We start from the raw sequence: 25,511 nt of genomic DNA, 5'->3' as shown, positions 1-25,511 counted from the left end.
ATAATTGATAAGAACAAATCTTGTTCTAACAATCTCCCCCTTTTTGATGATGACAAAAACATATATAAATGATATGAATTTGCGATCAGAAAGAGTAGACGGCAAAAGACAAATTACACAGCTATAGCATAAGCATATGAATATGTCTCCCCCTGAGATTAACAATCTCCCCCTGAGATAAATAATCTCCCCCTGAAATAAATACTCGAAGAACTTTGATAAAAGACTTCCCTGATTATTTCGGTAGAGACGATCATATAAGCTTCTGCCTTCAGAGAATTCATAGCTTCTGACTTCTTCTTCCATTGGACAGCTTCAGAACTTGAATTTCTTTAGATCCTTAGAACACTCACAGCTTCTGATTCCTGCTTCCATCGTGGACAGCTTCAGAACTTGAATTTCTTTGATCTTCAGAACATTCACAGCTTCTGATTTCTGCTTCCATTCAGGACAGCTTCAGAACTTGAGTTTTCTGGATCTTTTAGAACATTCACATCTTCTGATTTCTGCTTCCCTCGGATAGCTTCAGAACTTTGAATGTCTACCAATCATCACTTCATGCTAGATTTGTATCAGAACATTGTTGAATGTACCAGAGCATCATCAGAGCATCTCTACATCCTGAAATGTTACAGAACAAAAACTAAACGACAAAAGTCAGCATGAACGAGTTAGAACATAAAATGTATGTTTGAACACATTATATGTATCAGAGCCATATAGGCTGAAATAATGTATCAGAGCAAATAATGTATCAGAGCCATAACATTATATGTATCAGAGCAAATAGAATTTTGTCAGAACAGGATAGACAATGATATTCAAATTCTATTATCAGTGCTTCTGATTCATTCTTCTTTCTTGCTTCTGATCTCTGAAGCTTGACAGCACTCAGCTTGCTTCAGTTTCCAAGAGCTTATTCCTTTTACAGAATAACGCTTCTTATGGTTTTGCTTCTAGTGTTTGCTTTTGAAGATTCACTTCACTTCTCTGTACCTGCAAAACACTTAAACCATATAGAACTTGCAGTTCTTGTTAGTGAATGTGTGGGAGCCTCTTTACCCAGCAACTGATAGATTTAATCAAATCATTTATCATTTATCTTCTCCCCCTTTTTGTCATATCATCAAAAAGCAAAAAAGATTCAGAGACAAACAAAACGAAACACACGAAGGAAGAAGATGATTTCATTGAAGTTCAACCAGCAGGTACAGAAGTACATGAAGATAAGAAAGATCAGATGCACAAAGACAGATGCAACGAGAAGAAAGAAACAACACAGACTCAATCTAAGATGGCCCTAGTCTTGACAAGATCTTGGTCAGCATCTCTTGAACCATATTGTTGTGTCCTTCTTGCCTCACCATGAAAGCGCTATACTGATCATTGAGTGAGCTTTGCTCATCCTGTCTCTTCTGAATTTCTTCTAGAGTCCTTGCAAGACGAGAAGATTCACCAGAAGAAGCTTCACCGCTTTCAACCACAGGAATGGCATGTTGATCTGCAGCTTCCATAGATAGATCATTTGCAGGAATTTCCTCAACAGGGACAGTTTTAGCAACATGATCTTCAGCATCTGCTTCTTGCATAGAAGCATCTCCATATTCTGCAGCAGGAATTTCCGAGTCTCCATTCTCAAGTGCCTGAAGAATGGCAGCTAGATTCCTTGGAGCAGAAGGACCTTCAACTTCTGGTGGGTCAACAACTTCTGGAATGACCAAGTTTGGATCTTTCTCAGACGGGTTTTCCCTCAGATAGTCAAAGAGAGTCTTGAAATCTCCGAGCAGAACAGGATATTGAGGTATCCAAACCACAATCTCCCTGCAAGGATTTGCTTCCATTGCAGCAGCCAGTCTCAACTGTTCCATCTCATCCACAAAGGGCTTCTCCTCAGCAGCAACACAATTTCTGAGAGGATGGTAGTGTATACCATTATCTCCCTCCAGAAGGTAACCAGGGTACCCAGGGGCAGCAGCCACTAGTCTTTTCTGTACTGCTATTGCTTCTACTTGAAAATCCTTGCGAAATCTTCTCCAGAGATTTCTTGTAGAAACATCATCCAGACCATTTAGGAATGCATCCTTCAGAAGGTCTAGACTGCTAATCACCTCAAGTCTGAAAAGTTCCAGGTAGGTATAGGGTTCAGGTTCAGGCGGATTGAAGGTGAATTTGTAGTCAGGATAGAGAAGACAGTAAGGTTCGGAATTTTCGATAGGTAAGGGATGAGATATAGAAGTTGGAAGTACGGTGGATGAGGAAGAAGGGATATCTGAGAGAATGATTGATGAGGATGGAATCTCAGAAATGATGGATTGAGACGAGGATGGAGTGTTTGTAAAGGGAATTGGTGAGAGAGATTTATCAGAAGGAGTTGGGGGAAGAATACTTAAAGGTGTGGGGTTTAGAATGGGAGAGGAGGAGGATGATGGAGAAGGATTTGGTAGAGTGAAGTTTACTTCTGGTTCAGATGGAGGTGATTGGAAAGATGGTTTAGGGACAGAAGGAGGTGGAGTAAGGACATTTCTGGAGATTTGTACAGAAGAAGAAGAAGATCTGGTTCTGCGAAAGGAATCTCTGATCCTTTTATCTCTTCGTTCTTTAGAGTCCACCTTGTCAGGATCATAGGTGACCCTCAACTTCTTGGCTCTCTCAGCCTCATCTTCTTGTGCCTTTCTTTTTAGCCTTGCCTGACGTTCCTTTTTATCCTTCTTCAGAATATCATCTTTGGATGGAAGTACTCTGCCACGGATCCAAGCAGGATCAACGTCTGATTGCTTCCTCACACAATCTTCCAAGTAAAACTTGACAACTTGATCAAGTTCTTTATGATACAAAGATATGAATCCTTCAACAGCAATTCTTCTTGACAGAATGTCAGGAAAGCTTGTGCACATAACAGGTACATTCTTAATGACTTCCAGTCCGAACAGATCAACACCATTGAAGATGGGACCTTGAGTTACTCCAAGAAAATGCGAGGCATTACAATTTCTGATGGAGTCCACCACTCTGCTTTCAATCAGAATGTCTGAAATCATCCTTCCGAAAGGAATGGTTGTTCTTGGAATATGAGGGTACTTCGCCCTTTCATCTTCTCTTGAATCAAAGATAGAGTTTTTCAGATTCTCAAATAGAATATGAGAGATGTTGATCTCTATCTTTTTGCCAATGCAGAAAAGAGTATACTTGTGAGTCGGACTGATGTAGGAGGAGCAGCGCATCTTTTTTCTATGGTGAAGAGAACCCAGAATAATCTCAGCCCATACTTTATAAAAAGGCTTTAAGTTGCCCGTAAAATGAGAATCAGTTCCAACAACCGTAGAGATTTGTTTTTCAACTAAAGTCCAGTCAACTGTATGGGGTTGAAACTCAGACCAACCTTCTTCATCATCGAGATTGTACAGCTTTCTGATGAGTTTCTCAGTGATAGTCACTTCATGCCCTAGCACGAATGAAATGATGGCAGTTGGGGTAACTGTTGCATGTACCCAAAACTCCTTTACAAGTTCAGGATAAACTGGACCAACCAATCTATCAAGATATTTAGACCATCCTTGCTCAAAGATTCTTGCATCACACTGAAAGCCATTTGCTTTAAGGTTGTTGACGTCCACAGCCGATTCACATAGAACTTCCAGTTCTTTCGTGGGTATTAAGCATGTTTTCAACGGAGCATCATTTTTGCTTAAACGGTTCTGTGTGGAAGTGATGCTATCTTTAGAGATTGATGAACGAGAAGATGGATTCATTATGATAATGCTTTGAGATCAAATCAAGAACTAGGGTTTGAAGAGAGATGCAACGAGGTGAATGCACAAAAGAGAGAGAAAGAGAGAAAAAGTGGGAATGAAGATGAAGCGGGTTATTTAAAAGATTTAAAAAGAAATCATTATGCATTTAATGAGAAATGACATTAGGAGAGAGAACACAGTAAATGAAATGATTTAATACAGTTACCTAGGTCGGCGTCTTTTCAACTGCACGCTTTGTACAAACCGTACAGACACGTGTTCATCATCAGATAATAGATGACAGCTGTAAATATCAGAGAGATTTTACGCCTTCAAATTCTGATTACTGCTTCTGAATTGATCTAATTTCTCTTCTGGAAATACTCCTTCTGAAGTGTGCTGATATAAGTCTGAATGATCTTCTGATCCATTACTTCTGATGTACACAGCTTCTGGAGGTTCACTTCTTTGTTCTGCAGCTTCTGATAAGACAAAAACTGTATCTGCAGAAATTCTTAAGCTTCTTTGTTTCATCAGAACCAAGTTTATCATCAAAACAGATGTTTATTGATTCGTCCACAATCAATGTTTCAATGTTGTATATTCTGTAGCATTTAGAGCATTCAGAATAATCAAGAATGAAACATCAATGCTTTAGAGACAAACAAAACAGATGGTTCCAAGACTAATAAACTATCTTTTCTGAAATCCTACAAACATAGTTTCTTCAACAGATTTAAGAACCAGAACTTGGAAGACAATCTTTCTTCCCTTCAAGTGTTGAGACCAACTTGAATCCAGGTGACATGTCATGTTGATTTTTATCTTCCTTGTTGCCAAGAGAATCTGCAAAAGAAATAGTCTTTTTCTTTGGTACCCACATTTTCTTGGGTCCTTTCTTGTTAGTTCTCCTCAAGTTCTGATTGAACTTGGGTTTAACATTGTAAGCAATAGGAGGAACAGCATGATAATTCTTAATATGAGTTTCATGATATTTCCTAGGTTGTGTCACATACTTTTTGGTGTGTGTTATGTGAAAACTTTGAGCATGTGAAGTGTGCCTAATATCATGAGAGTGGCCATACTTGAACTGATCATACAATGGCTTGTATGTGAGTTTCATTTCATCAACAGGTTCAAGTTTGTATGGGGTTTCACCCTCATAACCAATGCCGACTCTTTTGTTTCCAGACACAGCATATATCATAGAAGCTAGCTGACTTCTGCCAATACTTCTAGATAAGAACTTCCTGAAACTTAAATCATATTCTTTCAGAATATGGTTTAGACTAGGAGTGGATTTTTCTGAATCAGAAGGGGATCCAACATTATTGGATAATTTTAAAAGTTTTTCTTTTAATTCAGAATTCTCCAACTCAAGCTTCTTTGTTTCAAATTCAAATTGCTTTTTCAGCTTTTTGTATTTGAGACTAATCTGAGACTTGAGTTCCAGAAGTTCAGTTAGACCGGAAACTAACTCATCTCTAGTAAGTTCAGAAAATACCTCTTCAGAATCTGATTCTGATGTAGATTCTGATCCGTCATCTTCTGTCGCCATCAGCGCACAGTTGGCCTGCTCATCTTCTGAATCATCTTCTGACTCATCCCAGGTTGCCATAAGACTTTTTTTCTTATGAAACTTTTTCTTGGGACTTTCCTTCTGAAGATTTGGACATTCATTCTTGTAGTGTCCAGGCTCATTGCATTCATAGCACATGACTTTCTTCTTGTCAAATCTTCTATCATCAGAAGATTCTCCACGTTCAAATTTCTTTGAACTTCTGAAGCCTCTGAACTTCCTTTGCTTGCTCTTCCAGAGTTGATTTACCCTTCTGGAAATCATGGACAGTTCATCTTCTTCTTCAGATTCTGATTCTTCAGGATCTTCTTCTTTGGCCTGAAAAGCGTTAGTGCATTTCTTGATATTAGATTTTAATGCAATAGATTTACTTTTCTTTTGAGGCTCATTTGCATCCAGCTCAATCTCATGGCTTCTCAAGGCACTGATCAGCTCTTCCAGAGAAACTTCATTCAGATTCTTTGCAATCTTGAATGCAGTCACCATAGGACCCCATCTTCTGGGTAAGCTTCTGATGATCTTCTTCACATGATCAGCCTTGGTGTATCCTTTGTCAAGAACTCTCAATCCAGCAGTCAGAGTTTGAAATCTCGAAAACATCTTTTCAATGTCTTCATCATCCTCCATCTTGAAGGCTTCATACTTCTGGATTAAGGCAAGAGCTTTTGTCTCCTTGACTTGAGCATTTCCTTCATGAGTCATTTTCAAGGATTCATATATATCATAGGCTGTTTCCCTGTTTGATATTTTCTCATACTCAACATGAGAAATAGCATTCAGCAAAACAGTTCTGCATTTATGATGATTCCTGAAATGCTTCTTTTGATCATCATTCATTTCTTGCCTTGTTAGCTTTACGCCTCTGGCATTTACAGGATGTTTGTAACCATCCATCAGAAGATCCCATAGATCACCATCTAGACCAAGAAAGTAACTTTCCAGTTTATCTTTCCAGTATTCAAAGTTTTCACCCTCAAATACCGGCGGTCTTGTATAACCATTGTTACCGTTGTATTGCTCAGCAGAGCCAGATGTAGATGCAGGTGGATTTGTCGGAGTTTCACCAGCCATCTTTTAAATGAAGCGTTTTTCTCTTCCTGAATCTTTTCTAAACACGGTTAAGTGCTTGCACCTTAGAACCGGCGCTCTGATGCCAATTGAAGGATAGAAAAACACTTAGAAAGGGGGGGATTGAATAAGTGTGACTTTAAATCTTGGACGATAAAAATAAATTGCACAATTATTTTTATCCTGGTTCGCTGTTAACGAAGCTACTCCAGTCCACCCCCGCAGAGATGATTTACCTCAACCTGAGGATTTAATCCACTAATCGCACGGATTACAATGGTTTTCCACTTAGTCCACGACTAAGTCTTCTAGAGTATTCTGATCACAACTTGATCACTCCAGGAACAACTGCTTAGACAACTTCTAAGACTTTTCTAGAGTCTACTGATCAACCTGATCACTCTAGTTACAAACTGCTCAGCCAACTGCTAAGACTTCCTAGAGTATACTGATCACACGATCACTCTAGTTCCTTACAACTTAATGTAATCTATTCAAGAGTTTACAAATGCTTCTTAAAAGCTATAATCACAAACTGTGATATTTCTCTTATCGTTTAAGCTTAATCTCACTAAGATATTACAACAGCAATGTAGTGAGTTGATGAAGATTCTGAGCTTTGAATGAATAGCGTTTCAGCAAGTTTATTTTCGTTCAGAGTTGTTAAGAATTGGTAACCTTGCTTCTCATCAGAACTTCATATTTATAGGCGTTGAGAAGATGACCGTTGAGTGCATTTAATGCTTTGCGTGTTCCGTACAGCATTGCATTTAATGTTATACGCTTTTGTCAACTACCTCGAGCCTTGTTCACGCTGTGTCTACTGACGTTGCCTTTAGTAGCTTTAACGTTCCTTTTGTCAGTCAGCGTAGTCTGCCACCTGTACTTCCTTCTGATCTGATGTTTGTGAATACGACGTTTGAATATCATCAGAGTCAAAACAGCTTGGTGCATAGCATCTTCTGATCTTCTGATCTTGAAGTGCTTCTGTTGCGTGATACCATCTTCTGATCTTCAGTGCTTCTGATCTCATGTTCTTCTGATGCCATGTTCTGATTCTGCTTCGACCATCTTCTGATGTCTTGCCAGACCATGTTCTGATGTTGCATGCTGAACCATTTGAGACACAACTTCTGAGCGCTGAATTATGCGTACTCTTTATATATATTTCCTGAAAGGGAAATTGCATTGGATTAGAGTACCATATTATCTTAAGCAAAATTCATATTATTGTTATCATCAAAACTAAGATAATTGATAAGAACAAATCTTGTTCTAACACCCTCTCTTCTGGCGAAGAATCTAGAGGTGATTCAGAAGAATCAGGCTGAGCTAGCTTCTCGCATGGACGAGCAAGGCACGATCAATGCTGAGTTCCGCACCTTCATGGAGAGGCAGACTGAGAGCAACAATGGGATTCATGACATGCTGGCCAAGATTATGTCTAAGCTAGGGTCATCTTAGTCTTTGTGTCTTAGTAGTTTCTCTTTGTTTCTTGCATCTGCTTTCTATGCATTCTCCTTGTACTTCTGACAATTCTCCTTTTGCTAATCAATGAAAATTATCTTTTCTTCTCTCATATTGTTTGTTTTTTCATCTAAATCTTTTATGCTTTTTGATGTTATGACAAAAAGGGGGAGAAAAATGTGATAAATGATCTGATTTATATTATCAGTTGCTGGAAGAAAGTCTCTACATTTCTAACAAGAACTTGCAAGTTCTATGTCTTTGAGTGTTTTGCAGGAAGTGAAGATCTTCTTAAAAGCTCAACATGAGAAGCAAAGACATGTGGAAAAGCAATTCTGTATGGAATCAAGCTCATGGAAATTGAAGCAAGCTGAGTGCTGTAAAGCTTCAAGATCAGAAGCAAGAAGGAAGAATGTTCTGATATTCTGATGATAGAATATGCTCTAACACATTCTTATTCCTTATATGTTCTGATGCATGTTTTTAGTTCTAAAAAATGCTCTGAAACATTATTGTTTGCTCTGATACATGATTATATGTTCTGATACATATTTTATGTTCTGACTCATTCATGCTTTGAATTTTGTCGTTTAGTTTGTTCTGTAACATTTCAGGATGTAGAGATGCTCTGGTGATGCTCTGGTACATTCAACAATGTTCTGATACAATCTAGCATGCAATGACTCAAGAAGAAATTCAAGCTCTGAAGCTGTCCGATGGAAGCAAGAATCAGAAGCTATGAATGTTCTGAAGATCTAAGCATACGTGATCGTCTCAACTGAAATGGAAAATACTCAGGGAAGTCCTTAATTTATAAATTTCTTCCAGTATTTATTTCAGGGGAGATTATTTATCTCAGGGGGAGATTGTTAATCTCAGGGGGAGACATATTCACACACTATGTTTATATGCTTATGCTATAGCTGTGTAATTGTCTTTAGCCGTCTGATATTCTGATCGCAAATTCATATCATTTATGTATGTTTTTGTCATCATCAAGAAGGGGGAGATTGTTAGAACAAGATTTGTTCTGATCAATATTCTTAGTTTTGATGATAACAATGTATATGAATTTTGTATGAGATAATGCGGTACTCTAATATTATGCAATTTTCATTTCAGGAATCATATAAAGAGTATGCACAAAATCAGCGCAAGAAGCACTGACTCAGAAGGTTCAGCATGCGACATCAGAACATGGTCTAGCAAGACATCAGAAGATGGTCAAGCAGAATCAGAACATGGGTCTATGGAAGCATCAAAAGGACTTGAGATCAGAAGCAGAAGCACTGAAGTTCTCATGGTATCACGCTCAGAAGCACTTCAAGGTCAGAAGACAAGAAGATGCTCTGCACCAAGCTGTTTGACTCTGATGATATTCAAACGTTGTTCACACAAACATCAGATCAGAAGCAAGTACTAGATGGCAGGCTACGCTGACTGACAAAAGGAACGTTAGAAGCTATTAAAGGCAACGTCAGTAGACACAGCGAAAGAAAGGCTCGAGGTAGTTGACAAAAGAGTGAAACATTAAATGCAATGCTGTACGGATTACGCAAAGCATTAAATGCTCCCAACTGTCATCTTCTCAAACGCCTATAAATATGAAGTTCTGATGAGAAGCTATGTTACGAATTCTGAATACAACACTTGCGCAAATATACAGAAACGCTGTCAAATTCAAAAAGCTCTCTAACTTCATCATCAACCTCACTACATTGCTGTTGTAATACTTTAGTGAGATTAAGCTTAAACTTAAGAGAAAATCACAGTTGTGATAATAGCTTTATAAGAAGCATTGTAACTCTTAAAAGAATTTGTTTACATTAAGTTGTAAGAACTAGAGTGATCAGGTTGTTGATCAGTATACTCTAGAAAGTCTTAGAGGGTATCTAAGTAGTTTGTTCCTAGAGTGATCAGGTTGTGATCAGTATTCTCTAGAAGACTTAGAAGTTGTCTAAGTGGAAAACCATTGTAATCTTGTGTGATTAGTGGATTAAATCCTCAGGTGAGGTAAATCACTCCAAGGGGGTGGACTGGAGTAGTTTAGTTAACAACGAACCAGGATAAAAATCATTGTGCAAATTGTTTTTATCTTACAAGTTTTAAAGCTACACTTATTCAACCCCCCCCCCCTTTCTAAGTGTTTTTCTATCCTTCAGAAAGTTATGAGGATGCCGATGTACTAGTAGTATCGAGTTTGGAAACAGAAGATAGTTGGGTCATTGACTCAGGTTGCTCTTATCACATGTGTCCAAGAATAGAATACTTTGAAACTTTGAAGATGGTGCAAGGTGGAGTTGTTTGCCTTGGTGATAATAAGGCTTGCAAGGTTCAAGGTATTGGTACAGTCAGACTTAAAATGTTTGATGATCGTGAATTTCTTATTCACAATGTGAGGTATAATCTAGAACTCAAGCGAAATTTGTTATCGATAAGTATGTTTGATGATCTAGGCTATTGTACTAGAGTTGAAAATGGAGTGTTGAAGATTTTGCGTGATGAATTAATTATTGCTAAAGGTTCTAAAATATATAGTCTATATATTTTAGAAGGTTCAAATGTTGTTATTCATTCATCATTAACTAGTGGAGGCTTTCATGACAAGGAAGAACTATGGTATTTGGGTTTAAGACATTATGAATGTCTTGAGAAAGTTTCAGAGGAGTATAATGAATTTTGCAGAAATCAAAGAATAAAAATGCATGTTACCGCTGAGTTGTTATTGAGTTTTTGGGGAAGAGTTGAGGTTAAAACATCTTACTTGGTTGGTAGAGAAATTCTTCAAAGGGAGAATAGTGAAAACCAAGGGAGAAACCGGGTAGAAACTATAACGGAGAAAAATCAGTTTGAGGTGAAGTTTCCTACTATGGATACTAGTAGTAGTGAGGGAACAGTTACAAAGATCTCTGATTATCATTTGACTCATGATAAGGTAAGGAGGGTTATTGTAGCATCTCAAAGGGACGGTTATGCTAGCCTTGGATATTATGTTTTTAATGTGGCTTAAGGACTGCAAAATAAAAGAAGAAAAACCTTCAAGGAGACATTTGAAAACAGGTGGAGTCAAGGGTGGTTGAAAAATCATACTTGTAGGCTTGTTAAATTACATAAGAATAAAAGGGTAATTGGAAACAAGTGGATGCAAGTGGCAAGATCAAGATTCAAGGGTTGTTTGAATTTGATCAAGGTTATTGATTAGAGTTTCAACTTGGTAGAGAGCAGCAATGTTGATGATTGTTAAATTGGTATCAACACGGTTTAAAATCAAGGTGGAGATTGTTGGATTATGCCTTAAAACCTTTGTTGACAAAGAGAAAGAAAACATATTTCGAGATTGTCAAGAATTCAGAAAGCCGAAAAGTAATCTGATTCGAGTGATTTACGGTATTGGGTTCGGTCGGTTCGGTTCATTGATCCATTCATTAATGTTTGAATATTTTATATTAATTTGGAGATCATATAAGTTAATATAAAAGTATATTATAAGATATTTATAATATTCTAAAAGATATTATAAGATATATTTATAATAGTCTAAAATATATTATAAGATATATATTTATAAGGGTTAATGAACTTTTTGTTCCTTCTAAATATCTCAAACTTCGTTTTTAGTTCTTCTAAAAATTTCTTCAAAGAATGGTGCTCCTAAAATTTTAAATTTTAACTTTTGATCCCTCATGACAAAATCGTAGCTAAAATGGTCTCTAATTTCGTCGCTAAAATAAATAAAAAAAACGCTAAAACCGTTGCTAAATTGTAAAAACCGTCGCTAAATTGCAGGTGGGACCAAAAGTTAAAATTTAAAATTTTATGAGGACCATTCTTTGAAGGAAAATTTTAGAGGGACTAAAAACAAAGTTTGAGATATTTAGAGGGATCAAAAAGTTCATTAACTTTATTTATAATAGTCTAAGAGATATTATAAGATATTTATAATATTTGAGAGATATTATAAGATTATAATAATATATTTTATTCTAACAATTAAGGAGATATTTTTGGGATTTGGTATGGATTTATTGGATTTTGGCTATTATAAATATGTATCTCTTCTATTATTATAATGTGATAATTTTAGAGCTTACAGCAACAAGGGAGAATAAGAGTTTAGGGAATTTCAAGGAAAAACTTAGAAAGGCAAAGGTTTTTGGGAAATCTTTGGAGTTATCTAAGGGGATTGGAAAATACTTTTAAACACCTTGGGTTTGAGTGATTCTTATATTTTGAGTTGGAGAGGTTGGGAAACACTTGGGTAGAAAATAGGGTTTGTTCTTTGGGAACTGTGAAGGCTATTTTCTTGTAACTCGTTTGTAATCTCTTATAACAACTTTCTGAGTATAGTGAATTGGAGAGTTGCTCTCTCCCCCAGAGTAGATCGTTTGATCGAACTGGGTAAACAAACCTTCGTCTTTTTCTCGTCTTATTTTGTTATATTATCTGTGTACGAATTATTATTGCTATAGATCATTTATGTTGGTTGCTACTTTTCTTTGCCTCACAAATTGATATTGAATTTTGTCGTAATTAACAACAGGATTCACAACAATAGACTTCTTAGGAGACTGAAAGCTTATTAATAATAGGAATGAAAAATTGGAACCTCCTAAGTCTATTTTCCACCTAATCTACATGTTTTCTCTGCATGCCTAAACCACCTAAGTCTAGTTTCCACCATCTTTTTTACGATAGGTGCTACCCCAACACTCACTCTAATATTGTCATTTCTAATCTTATCTCACAAAGTTTTGACACACATTCAATGCAACTTATTCATCTCTGCTACATTATTCTTGTTTTGATTTTTAATCACCTAACATTTTATCTCGTACAACATCGCAAGTCTCATTGTATTTTGATTAAAAAAATTCCTTTAACTCGAGCAGTACTTTTGTGTCAGATAAAATTAGTAAAGCTCTCTATTTCAATCACCTAACTTGAATTAGATGATTTACATTCTCTTCTATTTCTACATCATTTTGTATTACGCACTCAAAATATTTAAACAACTAAATTTGTGAGACGAGAACTATTCTTAATTTACATATCCTTGAATTTTTTTAATATCTGTACCCTCATCCAATTAAACAAAATTGTTCATTGTCATGTCACCTTTTAAATTATTTTATTTTAAAATAAATTAAATTTTTAAATTAATTTACACTAAAAAAAAATACAAATATTCATATACTTATCATAGATACTTACGAATTTACCAACAAAATTTACTGAAAAAGTGTCTAAACTATTTCTCTTGCTATTTATTCAATCAGAACATTTGTTGGCCAATTTAAAAGTCCGTTAATAGTCATTAAACTATAAAAATATCAAAATAGACTTCTTTTTTGGTCAACTTATCAAAATAATCCCTAAAGTATCATGAGAATCTCCAATTTATACACACAACTTTCAAAAACTTATTGTGAAATACCTCAATTCAATCTTCCAATCTCTAGCCCTATCTCTACTTTTATTTATTCATTTTCAAATTGCAGAACAAATTTTTTTTTTAACTTTCCAGAATATTTAGACAGTCCTTCACTACTTTCTCCTTTGTTTAGACACATTACACATACTATGTTTTAGCATCCAACATGATTGATTCTTTGTTTTTTTCTTCCTTTCAAATCCTTGACTACTACAAGGATATGTCACTTTATAGAAGGATAAACATAAACCATGTTTAAGTTAATTATTTAGACCAAATCAATTACTAACAAAACAAATTACCACACATAAATCTAAGCAACTTAATAATGGTTCCTTAGTACATAAACAATCCCACATATACATTCACCATTTGATATATGTGCAAGTACAATCAGATAATAAAGCCTTAAAGTAAAAGCAATAAAGAATATGTGGGCTCAATTCAATTCATTCTTTACAACTTTCTCAAACATTACCCAATTTCATTTACATTCAAAACAAAAAAACCACAATGTTCCTCAACACCTTTTACCAATTCCTAGAAAAAAACATATTGTCCCCACTATCTACTACTCAATCAAAAGCTTCTTTATATCTTCAACTCATTTTCCTTAACCTATAAACAATATTTCATATTTATGTTAATCTCCAATTCATCTCTTCCTCATTGCTTAGATTGAGTAAGGTGACATATTTCTAGCAATATCTAACATGCTTGCTCTTCCACCTCCTCCTTTGCATCCAACCACAAATGAAACCAAACAAGTCCCTCTAGACCAAATTGTCATATCAAATGAAGCAACATTTTCAACCACAACAAAGTTAAGAAGGCCACCAAATCTAAGACAACTTAGGTTTCAAAGAACCAATCCATTAATATGGTTTGGAGCAATATTGTGTCTCATATTCAGCCTTGTACTAATTTTCTTTGGTGTCACAACTTTGATAATCTTCTTAGCCATCAAACCGAAAAACCCTACATTTGACATACCTAATGCAAAGCTCGATCTCGTATACTTTGACTCACCTCAATATTTCAATGGTGACTTCACTCTCCTTGCGAACTTTACCAACCCCAACACCAAGATTGATGTGAGTTTCGAGTCTTCGGACTTCGAGCTTTTCTTTTCAGATGCGGTCATATCAGCACAGTCGATTCAGCCTTTTACTCAAAGGAAAAAGGAAAGTAGGTTGCAATCGTTGAACTTCATATCAAGCTTGGTGTTCTTGCCTAAGGAGCTTGGTGTGAAACTTCAAAGGCAAGTGGAGAGTAACCAGATTGTTTACAATGTAAGAGGAAGATTTAAAGTTAGAATGAATTTGGGACTTTTTCATTGGTCTTATTTGTTGCATAGTAGATGTCAGATGGAGATGACTAGTCCACCAAGTGGTGTCTTGGTAGCTAGAAAGTGCATCACAAAGAGATGAAGTTGGGGTGTTGGGTTAGAAATTCTTGATATGCTTGGTTACTTCTTTTTGCTTTATGTGGATTCATAGTTTGTAGTAATACAATACAACATTAGATATAACACTGATATTGGTACATAAATATTTGTAAGAGTTTAAGAAGATATGAATGATTGAATACATACTGATCTCAGACACTGATATGTATGGCACAATAGATACGTTTTTAATGTGAAGTGCCCTTTTGCATATAAAATAGAAACATGGCTAATATCAATTAAGTGGTGTTTTCTTGATGAACATGAAATTGAAAAGGAAAATAATGACAAAATAAATAGCATTTGAAAAAATAACTCTTTATACAATAAGGCATCAATTTAACTTGGTTAAAAGACAAGAAATACAATAATATTATGTCCAATTCAATCAAACGATTTACCATAAGAAAGAGACGCTCTCCGATTCACTATATTTTTAAAAATTGTTAAAAAAAAAATTATAAATGAGTTACAAGAAAACAATGACTTACATTTTTTAAAAATAGCTTTATTTTTTATTAAAGGGTTTTCTAATTTCTCCAACTTATTTTCCAATCTTTTAAACTTTCTATATGAATCACACAAACTCAACATACTTAAAAATATTTTCATATCCCTTTAAATATCTCCGAGAATTTCACAAATTTCAAAAACACACTCTTATAAAAATTTAGTCGTGTTTTTCTAATGTTTTGAAATTTGTAAAAATAAAAATGATAGAAATCCACATTCTTAAATGTTGAAACCCAACTGATTAATAGACTCAAAACCGGACCATTAACAAACTAATTCACTAAGCAAAACAATGAAGCTCACGAACCGGGAAAACTTGACTAGAGCTCCTACGTACAGAACCTCCCGCCGGATCCTGACCCACTATTGCGCCACTAGCCACCTTGTTGGCTTTGCCACCAGCCTCCCGTCACATCGACCCCACCGCCAATCTCACTCCGACCATGACCCACTATTGCGCCACTAGCCACCGTGTTGGCTTTGCCACCGGCCTCCCGTTACATCGACCCCACCGCCAATCTTACTCTAACGCCGTCTCCCCTTGTCGCCTCTCTGCGGTTCCGGCGTCCCCACTGCCAATCTCACTCCGACCATGACCCACTATTGCGCCACTAGCCACCGTGTTGGCTTTGCCGCCGGCCTCCCGTTACATCGACCCCACCGCCAATCTTACTCTAACGCCATCTCCCCTTGTCGCCTCCCTGCGGTTCCGGCGTCTTCTGTTAACTTACTAACTGCTTTTTTGTTTTTAAGATTTTTGTAATCTCAAAATATACTTTTAAAATATTTTTCAACAAATAGGTTTGCAACTTCTTAAGGGGCATAATTGCATTAAAGTTTTCACAACAGTTTTTCAGTGTACATTATTCATCACAGAAAACTCATATTATAAGCCCTTTTGCCTCTCTAGTGGTAAAAGCCTAAATGTGGAAGAAAGAAAAAAATGAAAGATAAATGCAGTAGATTTCAAAATTATATTTGAATATATTATGCAGAGCCTTATTGTATTGACTTAATGGAGCATCTTCAAAGTTCAAAGCAGACACTCTAATTATTTAATTTTACTATCAAAATACTATATGACCATGGTATTAGTGGAATATCCTTGTCCTATTAGTGACCCTCTGAAAAGTACTTTTGCACTTGATTACTTCCACCTGCTTATCCTGCTTGTAGCTTAGTGCAACTAACTAAGACTCTGAATTGCTCTACCGTCCACATACCAAATATGGTCACAACTTGTAAGTCTTTACAAGGTTAATGAAGTCTCAACTCTCAAATCACATACCAATTATTTTTGTTATAGAATATTGTAGTAAAAGATAACATCAAATTATCATGGTTATTCCTGGCCTAGTAGAGTCTAAATTGATTTAGAACTAAAATTCAGACCCCCTAGCATAGTAGAAATTGAGCAGCAAATTGCAACATAGAAAGTTTTTGTAATTATGATCAACCAAAAGATTTTGTTGAATTTGGTTTCACTTCTGTGAAGCAACCACCACTTGTTCATCATCATCATCTGTTCCAAAGTACCGATCTCCAAACTCGCCCATACCCGGTATGACACGGTAATCTTCATTCAAACCAATCTCTATCTCAGATGTCACTATTTTAATTCTTGGAAAACTTTTGCAGACTACATGAACACCTTTAGGAGCCTGCAAATGATGAGATCATCGTAAATGTAACCAATCAAAATAACACAAAAAAATTTGAAAGAACCGAGAGAATAATAATCACACTGCGAAGCAGATGAGGAAAAGATGCATAGAGGAGCTAAGACATTAGTAACTTACAGAAATGAGATTAAGAAATATAATGTTGGACTCTGGTACACCTTTTCGTATAAGTAAAGAAATTGCATGAACAGCCGAATTACCTACAAAATGAAATTTTCTATTGTTAATCAAAAAGTGCTACGTAAGAAACTCTAGCGGAATGCAGAACAAAAATGCGCAGATATATTTACATAGTTCGGTTAATGTGACTAAAACAAGTATGGAGCAAATGAATTGAACTTAAATTGATGTGACTAGTTTTTGGACCAGTTTGTTTGTGGTTTTCATTTGAATCGGTTTGAATATAAGCACTCATAATCGCAACATAACTAAGATATTAAATAAAAAAATCAACAAACAAATATAAAACTTCTAATTCTAATTTCAATAGGCTACCTACTATCTTCGAAACAACTATGAAAAAAAGGAGACTGTCACAAACCTGTGCCGAGAATAGGGTCCAACAGTAACACATGCCTTTCTGAGATGTCATTTGGCAATTTTTCATATATTAGCTATTCATTTGATCAAAAGATAAGAAGTTAGTAACCAAGAAAATGAGAAATGGAACAGAGATATGTACCAGAGCATCATACAGACACAGATGGACCAACCTGTTCACCATTGTCGCCTTCTCTGTGGATCAGAATTTTGCCAATCTTAATACCTTTACAGCATGCTCTTAAGGCATTCTCCATACTCTCCCCACTGAAATTAGAGGAATATGAATATCAATATAACAACAACAAAAAGTGCTTTTATTAATTATAAAGTGCCGCCAAGATATATTTTCATATCAAACAAAGGAGAGGAGGGAGGAGCTAGTTATTTAAGACGCTATATTTTCTATTTAAATAACTGTTCAAGATCAATTCAGCAAAGACACTTAGGGCCATTTGTTATGGTTTTTTTTTTATAAAATGATTTTCACTATAGAAGTAAGCAAACATAAACACAAAAACTTCAACTTTTCTTAAAAATATCTAAACTATTGAATACCAACTTTTAGAAAAATAATTGTAAAAAACAAATTATTCAATACATGGAAGCGAGGATCTTGAAAAACATTTAATCAAATGCCAATGTAACTCCAGAATCCAGATTTCGGAAAACATTTAATACCTTCTGATGACAGAAACACCACACAACCTTTTGCAAAAATCCACACCGGTGTATACAGAACCTGCATTTAAGGAAAAGGTGAATTTAAAGGCAAATAATACAAACTAAAGAATTCAAAAATAAAGCATGAAAAGGAAAAGATTACCTGTGGGAGTGATTACTTGTTTTTCGGTAAATGGAAGATGTCCTAAACCATGTTCCACAACCTGGTCAAGTGCATAGTTAAAGAAAATACCATATCACCGCTAAATTTGGAAAGTGATGATGAAAGGTGTTTACTTACCAAACGAATCAAACGATCAGAATAAAATACAAAATCATGCTTCGTTATCTGAGCATCGCGTATCAGGGTATGCATACCTCGTATCTGCATAGCAGCAATTATTACGACGATTCAAATTTTATAACAAAAATCAAAGCTTGGAACTCTGCGAGATTATTTGAGAAGGTTAATAAATTGAAGAAAAGGGTACCTGAAAAGTCGACTGAATTACATATAAATTCGGATATATTTTACACAGGTCATGTTGACCAAGCTTTGTGCGGATATGCTGAACAATCAAATCAATAGCCACATGATTATCTCCTCCACGAGGTATGATTATATCAGCATACTTCTTTGTTGGAAGAATAAAGTCATCAAAAGCTGGCTTCACAAATTTTGAATACTGCAACAAGTGAAATATAAGAATCAGCTACCGAAATTCAATTAATTGAAGGTATTGGCCGTCAAAATTAGATGAAGAATGCATTAACTTGATCAAGATTAATCCTTAATAATATAATCCCTCAAAAATTGAATAACTATGCATAGCTTTCATTATTAAGGAATTTAAATAGAGCCAATCACCATCATGAAATTAAAATTATCTTTCCCTAGTCTTGCAAATAATAATCAATATTGGAAAAGAAAAAAATACAACATAATATAGAAAAGTCCTTAGCGTAGTGCAAAGGAGGTTTTAAATTGCTACCTGATCAAGAATTACTCCAATGTCCCGATCCTTCTCGCTGGTATCACGCCTAATCCTTCTTGCCAAACGAACATCAGCATCTGCACTGAACATTTGAAAACGTAAAGTGACGGCTTAATTTAGTATTTTTCAATAATGGCATGGAAAGTCTACCGGAATGGAAAATAACTAGAAGATACACAAGCAAAAGTTCAATACATAAACAATCAACAAATAAATGAAAGAAATTATTAATGTGAATCTAGTAGGTCAAAATATTGTGGTTTATGAGGACGGGGACACCAATTCCTCGAGATGAAATAAAATTATTCTAAAAGATTCCAAATATATTGACAAATGCTATGTAAAACATACAATACGATAAATTCTGAGTTAATGGAAACAAAAGGACCTGTATCAACAAATATCTTCATATTCATCAACTCCCTAACACGTGGATCATGGAAAACAAGGATGCCTTCCAAAATTATAACATCTGAAGGGTTCACCTGAAGAGAAATCATACTGACATGAGCTTCGTCATAAAACTGAGTCTAAATGTGCCTTTAGATTATAATATCATAAAGATTTTATACATGAGATATGCACTAAAAACGAAAGGTACATTTTGCATGATATTTACTATTTAAAACTGCTAAAACAAAATTTAAGGTTCAAAAGATATACCCTTCTTAATGTGTCACTTTTGTAACTCTTAAAATTATATTTTGGAATATCTACAGCTTCACCGTGCTTCAACTTGTCCATAACACGAAGCAATTCCTCAGTATCAAAAGCATCTGATGATAAATCATAACAGGTAAACAAGAACATTCACATAGTCAATTTTCAGATATTATCATTCACCAATATAAAGCCTCAAGTTTGTTTTCTTCTACATAGATTGGAAAAGCATCCAAGTTAAGAATAACAGAACTTTTCATCCTTTACAGATTCTTAATATCAAAAGACACTCACTAATAATGCCTTTTCAGACTAAGATATGTAATTGTACTAACCAGGATGGTCAAAGTTGTAATCTTGTACCCTTGATCGTTCCTCCTCGCTCAAGTTATTGTAAAAAGAATCCTATCATATGTTAAATAGTTAACTTATGAGGCCAATGTATCAATACAGACACAATAGAAAGGTTTTAACCCAAATTCTGAAACACGACTCCAAAATAAATAAAAAACAAGACAAGAGAAGGAAGGAGTGTTCAATATAAGTACAATAAGTCTTGATATTTTCCCAATTTGACCACAATATGTATGAATAGAAAGAATTCAATACCTGATTAACAAGCACCACTCGCTGGTCATGAAGCTGCTGAACAATCATATCACAAACTGTTTTTTTGCCAGATGCCGCACCCCCGGCAACACCTGCAAAAATATATAAATAAATTAGAATCACTAAGATAAAAGGAAGACGTTGTAAAAACTGAAAAGGATGCTTCCAAACGGACCAAACTTAGGATTTACTAACAGGAATGTTAGATGAAATGATATTATGATGCTAGAACTGATACCTGCATATTAAATTTTAAATATTTTAATTCTGTGTTAATTTATAATTACTCAAATAAGACAACGTGATTTCTTTCCATGGAAAACGTGAATTCTGGCCTGTTTATGTCATTTTTCCTTCAATTAAATGTATTTTAATGTCAAGAAATTGTGTTAAATGTCTCATGTGAACTATATTCGAAGAGACAAACAAATATCAGAGCCAGTGATATTTTCTCTGGTGTAACAGACCAGAACCTTACATGAACTAGAATTGTATTACAAAGAAATAGGGAATAATACTCTGATTATAGAACAACAATGTAAAACATCACGGGCAAGTAACTTCCCTGCCCTAAGTCCCCAATTCTTTCGAATCACTAGCTACTTTCTCCTTTCCTTTCTTCTGTATCTATATACAATGTGCCCCTACCCACCTTATCAGTCTACTAAATCATCGATTTGCAACTAACTAGTTAATAGTGTTATTGAACAGAATTGAAATCATTTATGGTCTTTAGCACCTCTCAGTTCCTACTAGCAGCAAAACCATCAAGATAGTGCACACACAAGAAACACAACGCAAAGTCCTCCACCACAAATGGACACAAATATGAAGTTTCCCGATGACTTTACTACTAATTTGGAAACTTGCCATAAGAAAACACACCTATGACGAAAGGTTGATTGTACATGTCAGTTTCCGATGTTGTTGGTTGTTCTATGCTAGCTTCTCTTTGCTCAAAACCATCCATGTGAAATCCAGAAAAATGAACTTCAGATGAAGATTCCATTAAATCAACAGCTGACTTAGCACCGCCCATTAGCAAATACCTGGATGAAGAAACAAAAGAGGTTAAAAATAACAGTTACGGAAATACGATAAAATAATATTCAAGAAAAGACAATAAACATATTAATTATGGATATGGAGGGTTTATGCTGCAGGTACTTGCAGGCTACAACAACCTAAAAGCATTCAAATTACAGCTCGCAAATATGTGTTTAATTTGATGAAGTCAAAATATTTATTTTATTCAATCCTTTGACACTTTTGGTCATCACTCAAATATTATAAAAGACTAAGAATATTCTTATGCAGATCAACACATGCATTGACTAAACCAGCTTAAAGTAGCATGTTGTTCTTTTGTCATACTACAATGGTTTCCCAGACCTAGCAGAAACATTTAATTCCTCAAATATCCTAAAATTAAACCCTATAATTAAACTATTAACTCAAGTTCATCAAGTTAAACAATAATTCATTCTCCAATTTCATTTTCCTTTATATATAAAACACATAAACAATTAGAGCAGATATCATTTTTCAAGAAGAAGCATCAAACAGTTATATTGAAACTTTCCATAGGACAAAGTTTTTATTGTTTCATGACAAACTTTCAACAGAGTTTGGCTCAAATTGAATTGAACCTCTAATAAACAAAAAATCAAACAGCTTCAAAGCAAGGAGAAGTTCATTGCAAAGAAACTTGCAACCAAAATCAAAAAACAAAGAAACTAAATTCATGCTCACCCATTTCATCCCTGTAAGTAACTACATCCCAATTACAAAACAATCAAATAGGTTTTCCACAACTAAATCTAGATCCAACTAAAAGCACACAAAAAAAACCCAAGCAAATGCACAGAAAAAGATGGTTGAACCAAGTGGGAAAATGCTGACTCCAAAAAATACCTCGTGAGCACAAGAAATAGGGTGTGAGAGAGAAAGTTGCACAGAAATTGAAGAGGGTGAGAGTTTTTAATCAAAGACGGAGACTCTGTAGTTCATATGTCAACAGAACATTCAATGATGGAACACACAGCTTATGTAGACCCTTGTTTTGTTTTGGTTTATTCGCCACCTCTTTCTACACCTTTTTTACAAATTTCATATATATATATATATATATATATATATATATATATATATATATATATATATATATATATATATATATATATATATATATATATATATATATATATATATATATATATATATATATATATATATATATATATATATACACCAAGGTGTCAAAATTTAATTTGACATCAAATCTCAACCGTTAAAAAAGTTGATCAAACGGTCGTATAAATAGTCTATTTTTTATGCAAAAAAATAGACTATATATTTTTTTATTATTTTATTTTATTTAATATGATTGTTGGATCAATTCTTTTAAGGGTTGAAATTTGGTGTAAAATTAAACAAACTTTGACATATATATATATATAAAAGTTTAGTATAAATATTTTATATTATTAAATCAATTCAGTTATTAGTTGTGCAGAGATATTAGATACAAATGCATAGAAGCGAGGGTGAGTATGTGGTATACCGTAATCGCAATTACTTGATAAAAAATATGTATAGTGTAAATATTTTTAATTTGTGATCTTACCCGATCAGAACGGGTGTCTTGGCCTGCAACTTGTTGTAGTAATGAGAATGAGGGGTGTACCTGCAAGGTACTCTGATGCCAAAGTGAAAAAGAGCGCAAAGAAGTCCAAGTACAAGAGAGTGAGAGTGTGAATAATGAATAACTGACCCTCTCTAGTGAAGGAGGGTACTATTTATAGCCCCAATGTTAGGCCAAGGTCCCTATATTGGGTTGGACATGCAGATCCAAAATGGAGAGTGTCAAGATCTATGTGTATAATGGAGACCAGCACGTGGTCTCGGTCCTAGTTCAACCGCTCCAAAGTTTTAAGGGAGACGAGGTCTTATCGGAAGCGCGAAGACTCCAGGAGATTCGGAGGGTTGGAGCTGAAGGAACCATACGAGGAGTAGGGTCCTCAGACAACTAGTCGTGTTCGGGTGTTACGCCTGCCCGGAGAAATGCGGATGGTCGTGCTCGGTAGTCGCACCTGTCCAAGACGTCGCGGAATCGCAGTACTTAGACAAGTGTGATCCTTGCTCGCCAATCGGCCAGGTGTAAGCCTGCACGAGCGTGAGCTAAATTTGATCTTCCTTTAGTCAGATTAGGTTTGGACCTTGCGCAACGACTGGGCCAAGCGTAGGTCCGGTCTAGAGCAATTTGTATGCGTTAAACATTTTTTTTTTATATATTTTAAGATAAATTAATAATATTAATTAAAATAGTGGTATTAATATTAACTTTTTATATTTCAACATATTAAAAGTCCTTGTGGTGTATAAAATTTATGATAATTTTAAAATTATTGAATACTTTATGTTGGTTTTAAATTTGGTGTTATTATAATTTGTATTTTCTTTCTTTGTCTCTGGGCCTGTAAGGCTGTAACAGTGTGTGTTTCAAAGTTGATCAGGATTCTTTTCAATCCACCGTGGCGCTGAATCATATGTGGGGCCCGCTTGCTTTTTAAAGGTTGATATATTTTAGACTTTATTTAATTCTTAACTCTACATCATGTTCTTTTAGCAATTTTTGTTCTAGTTCTCGAATCTCGTACAAATTTTAATGCATGTTTTATATTAGTACTTTTCACATTTTGGGATAAAAAAATTAATATTAATGGTGTAAAATATAAAATGAAGATAAGAAAATATACATACTTGATCAAAATTGTGTCATTTGAACGTTGTTTGGTGTAAGCAATGTGTTATCATTAGTTTGTATAAATTGACTTGATAAAGTGTGGGACAAATTGGTGTGTATGGTTTTTCTAATACCTTTATTTCAAATTCAGATGTAGTAAAAACAAAAATCATAAACAAAGTCTTCATGATATGTTATTTTGCTAAATATTAAAGCAAATTTGAAATATTATATATTCATCATATGAAGCTAGATTTATTAATGTTTATCATTGATTAATGGTCATAAAGTCATCATGTTTTTTTTTGGAAATCGATTTCATACGTTGTACTTGTATTATTTGGGCTAATATTTTCTATTTAAATATATGATCAAAGGTAGGCATGGTTAGAAATTTTGAACTGATCTTCTGCCTCTAAATTTAATTGAGGATAGAGGTAGGTGGGGGGAAAAAACCGCATTTAATCACAATTTAATTATAGAGATGTAGGGGTGGGAAGAGTCTCGCCAAAAGAAAATTACAAATAGTATTTGCTTTGCACTCACCTCCGTCTATTAAATTTAATATATTATTTTAATTTTTAATAATTTTATTACTCGTTTATTTTGGTTAATCTTAAAATATCAAATTTATTAAAACTATTTTTAATTTTTTGATAAATAAGGATTAAATAAAAATATCAAGTATGATGATTATCCTTAAAATGATTAAATATTTAGTTTAATTATTCATTTTTATTACTATAAAAAATATAAAGAATTATAATTAATTTATATGGGTAGGACAGGAAAATTATTCTTTGTTAGAGGTGGGAGAGGGAGATCAATGGTTACCTCAACTGAGTTTGGGGGAAGAGCATAATTGATAAATGGAGACAGTGATATGAGTGATGTGATAATGTTTAAACTAATTTCTGCCTCATCCATTTGTTAGAAAAAGATTTAGTTATGCACTTTATCTTTAAGTTTTGATGATAACAATACATATATTTTATATGTAAAAAAATTTGTTTCTAATGTTTTCTTGAGTGTGCAGATCATAAGTTCTTTGTGATTCAGGAATGTTGTCTAAAGAATCACCAGATATGTTGTCGTCAGAAAGACTACTCTCTTCCACTTCTAAAGAAACATCAGTAGTTCTAAAGAATACTGAATGTTAATCAGAAAGAGGATCTCCTGTGTACTTCTCTATAAGCTGCTGCTTCAGAAGTCTCAAGCATCTCAAGATCAAAAAACAAGTATACATCAGATACAAGTTGTTGCTTCAAAGATCAGATATCAAGATATGTTCATCAGAAGAGCTGTTGCTTTTAACTCTGATGACATTCTCAAGATCAGCTGATAAAGGTCAAGATCAGATATACGAATTAGTTGTCATGAC

The 25,511-nt window shown here is 34.7% G+C and overlaps 2 protein-coding genes across 2 annotated transcripts; one reads left to right on the top strand and one right to left on the bottom strand.

Moving 5' to 3' along the window:
* Positions 1-13,826: 13,826 nt before the first annotated feature.
* LOC131626817 (uncharacterized) lies at positions 13,827-14,879 on the top strand. Its single transcript, XM_058897659.1, has one exon. It carries the CDS (start codon positions 13,990-13,992, stop codon positions 14,704-14,706), a length of 717 nt encoding a protein of 238 aa, XP_058753642.1. The 5' UTR covers positions 13,827-13,989; the 3' UTR covers positions 14,707-14,879.
* Positions 14,880-16,493: 1,614 nt separating this feature from the next.
* On the bottom strand, positions 16,494-22,476 carry LOC131626816 (uridine kinase-like protein 4). The gene is made up of 15 exons (XM_058897658.1): positions 22,300-22,476; positions 21,271-21,434; positions 20,386-20,477; positions 20,112-20,181; positions 19,780-19,892; positions 19,505-19,601; positions 19,114-19,193; positions 18,613-18,807; positions 18,423-18,506; positions 18,285-18,345; positions 18,140-18,200; positions 17,632-17,725; positions 17,460-17,532; positions 17,036-17,118; positions 16,494-16,897 (listed from the first exon to the last, which is right to left on the bottom strand). Exons 2-15 carry the CDS (start codon positions 21,422-21,424, stop codon positions 16,718-16,720), a joined length of 1,437 nt encoding a protein of 478 aa, XP_058753641.1. The 5' UTR covers positions 21,425-21,434; positions 22,300-22,476; the 3' UTR covers positions 16,494-16,717.
* Positions 22,477-25,511: the final 3,035 nt, after the last annotated feature.

This window comes from Vicia villosa, unplaced genomic scaffold, assembly GCF_029867415.1.
Source record: "Vicia villosa cultivar HV-30 ecotype Madison, WI unplaced genomic scaffold, Vvil1.0 ctg.000325F_1_1, whole genome shotgun sequence".
NCBI classification, from domain to species: domain Eukaryota; kingdom Viridiplantae; phylum Streptophyta; class Magnoliopsida; order Fabales; family Fabaceae; genus Vicia; species Vicia villosa.
The sequence above is the reverse complement of the archived record's forward strand: the minus strand, read 5'-3'. Positions and strand labels throughout refer to the sequence as shown.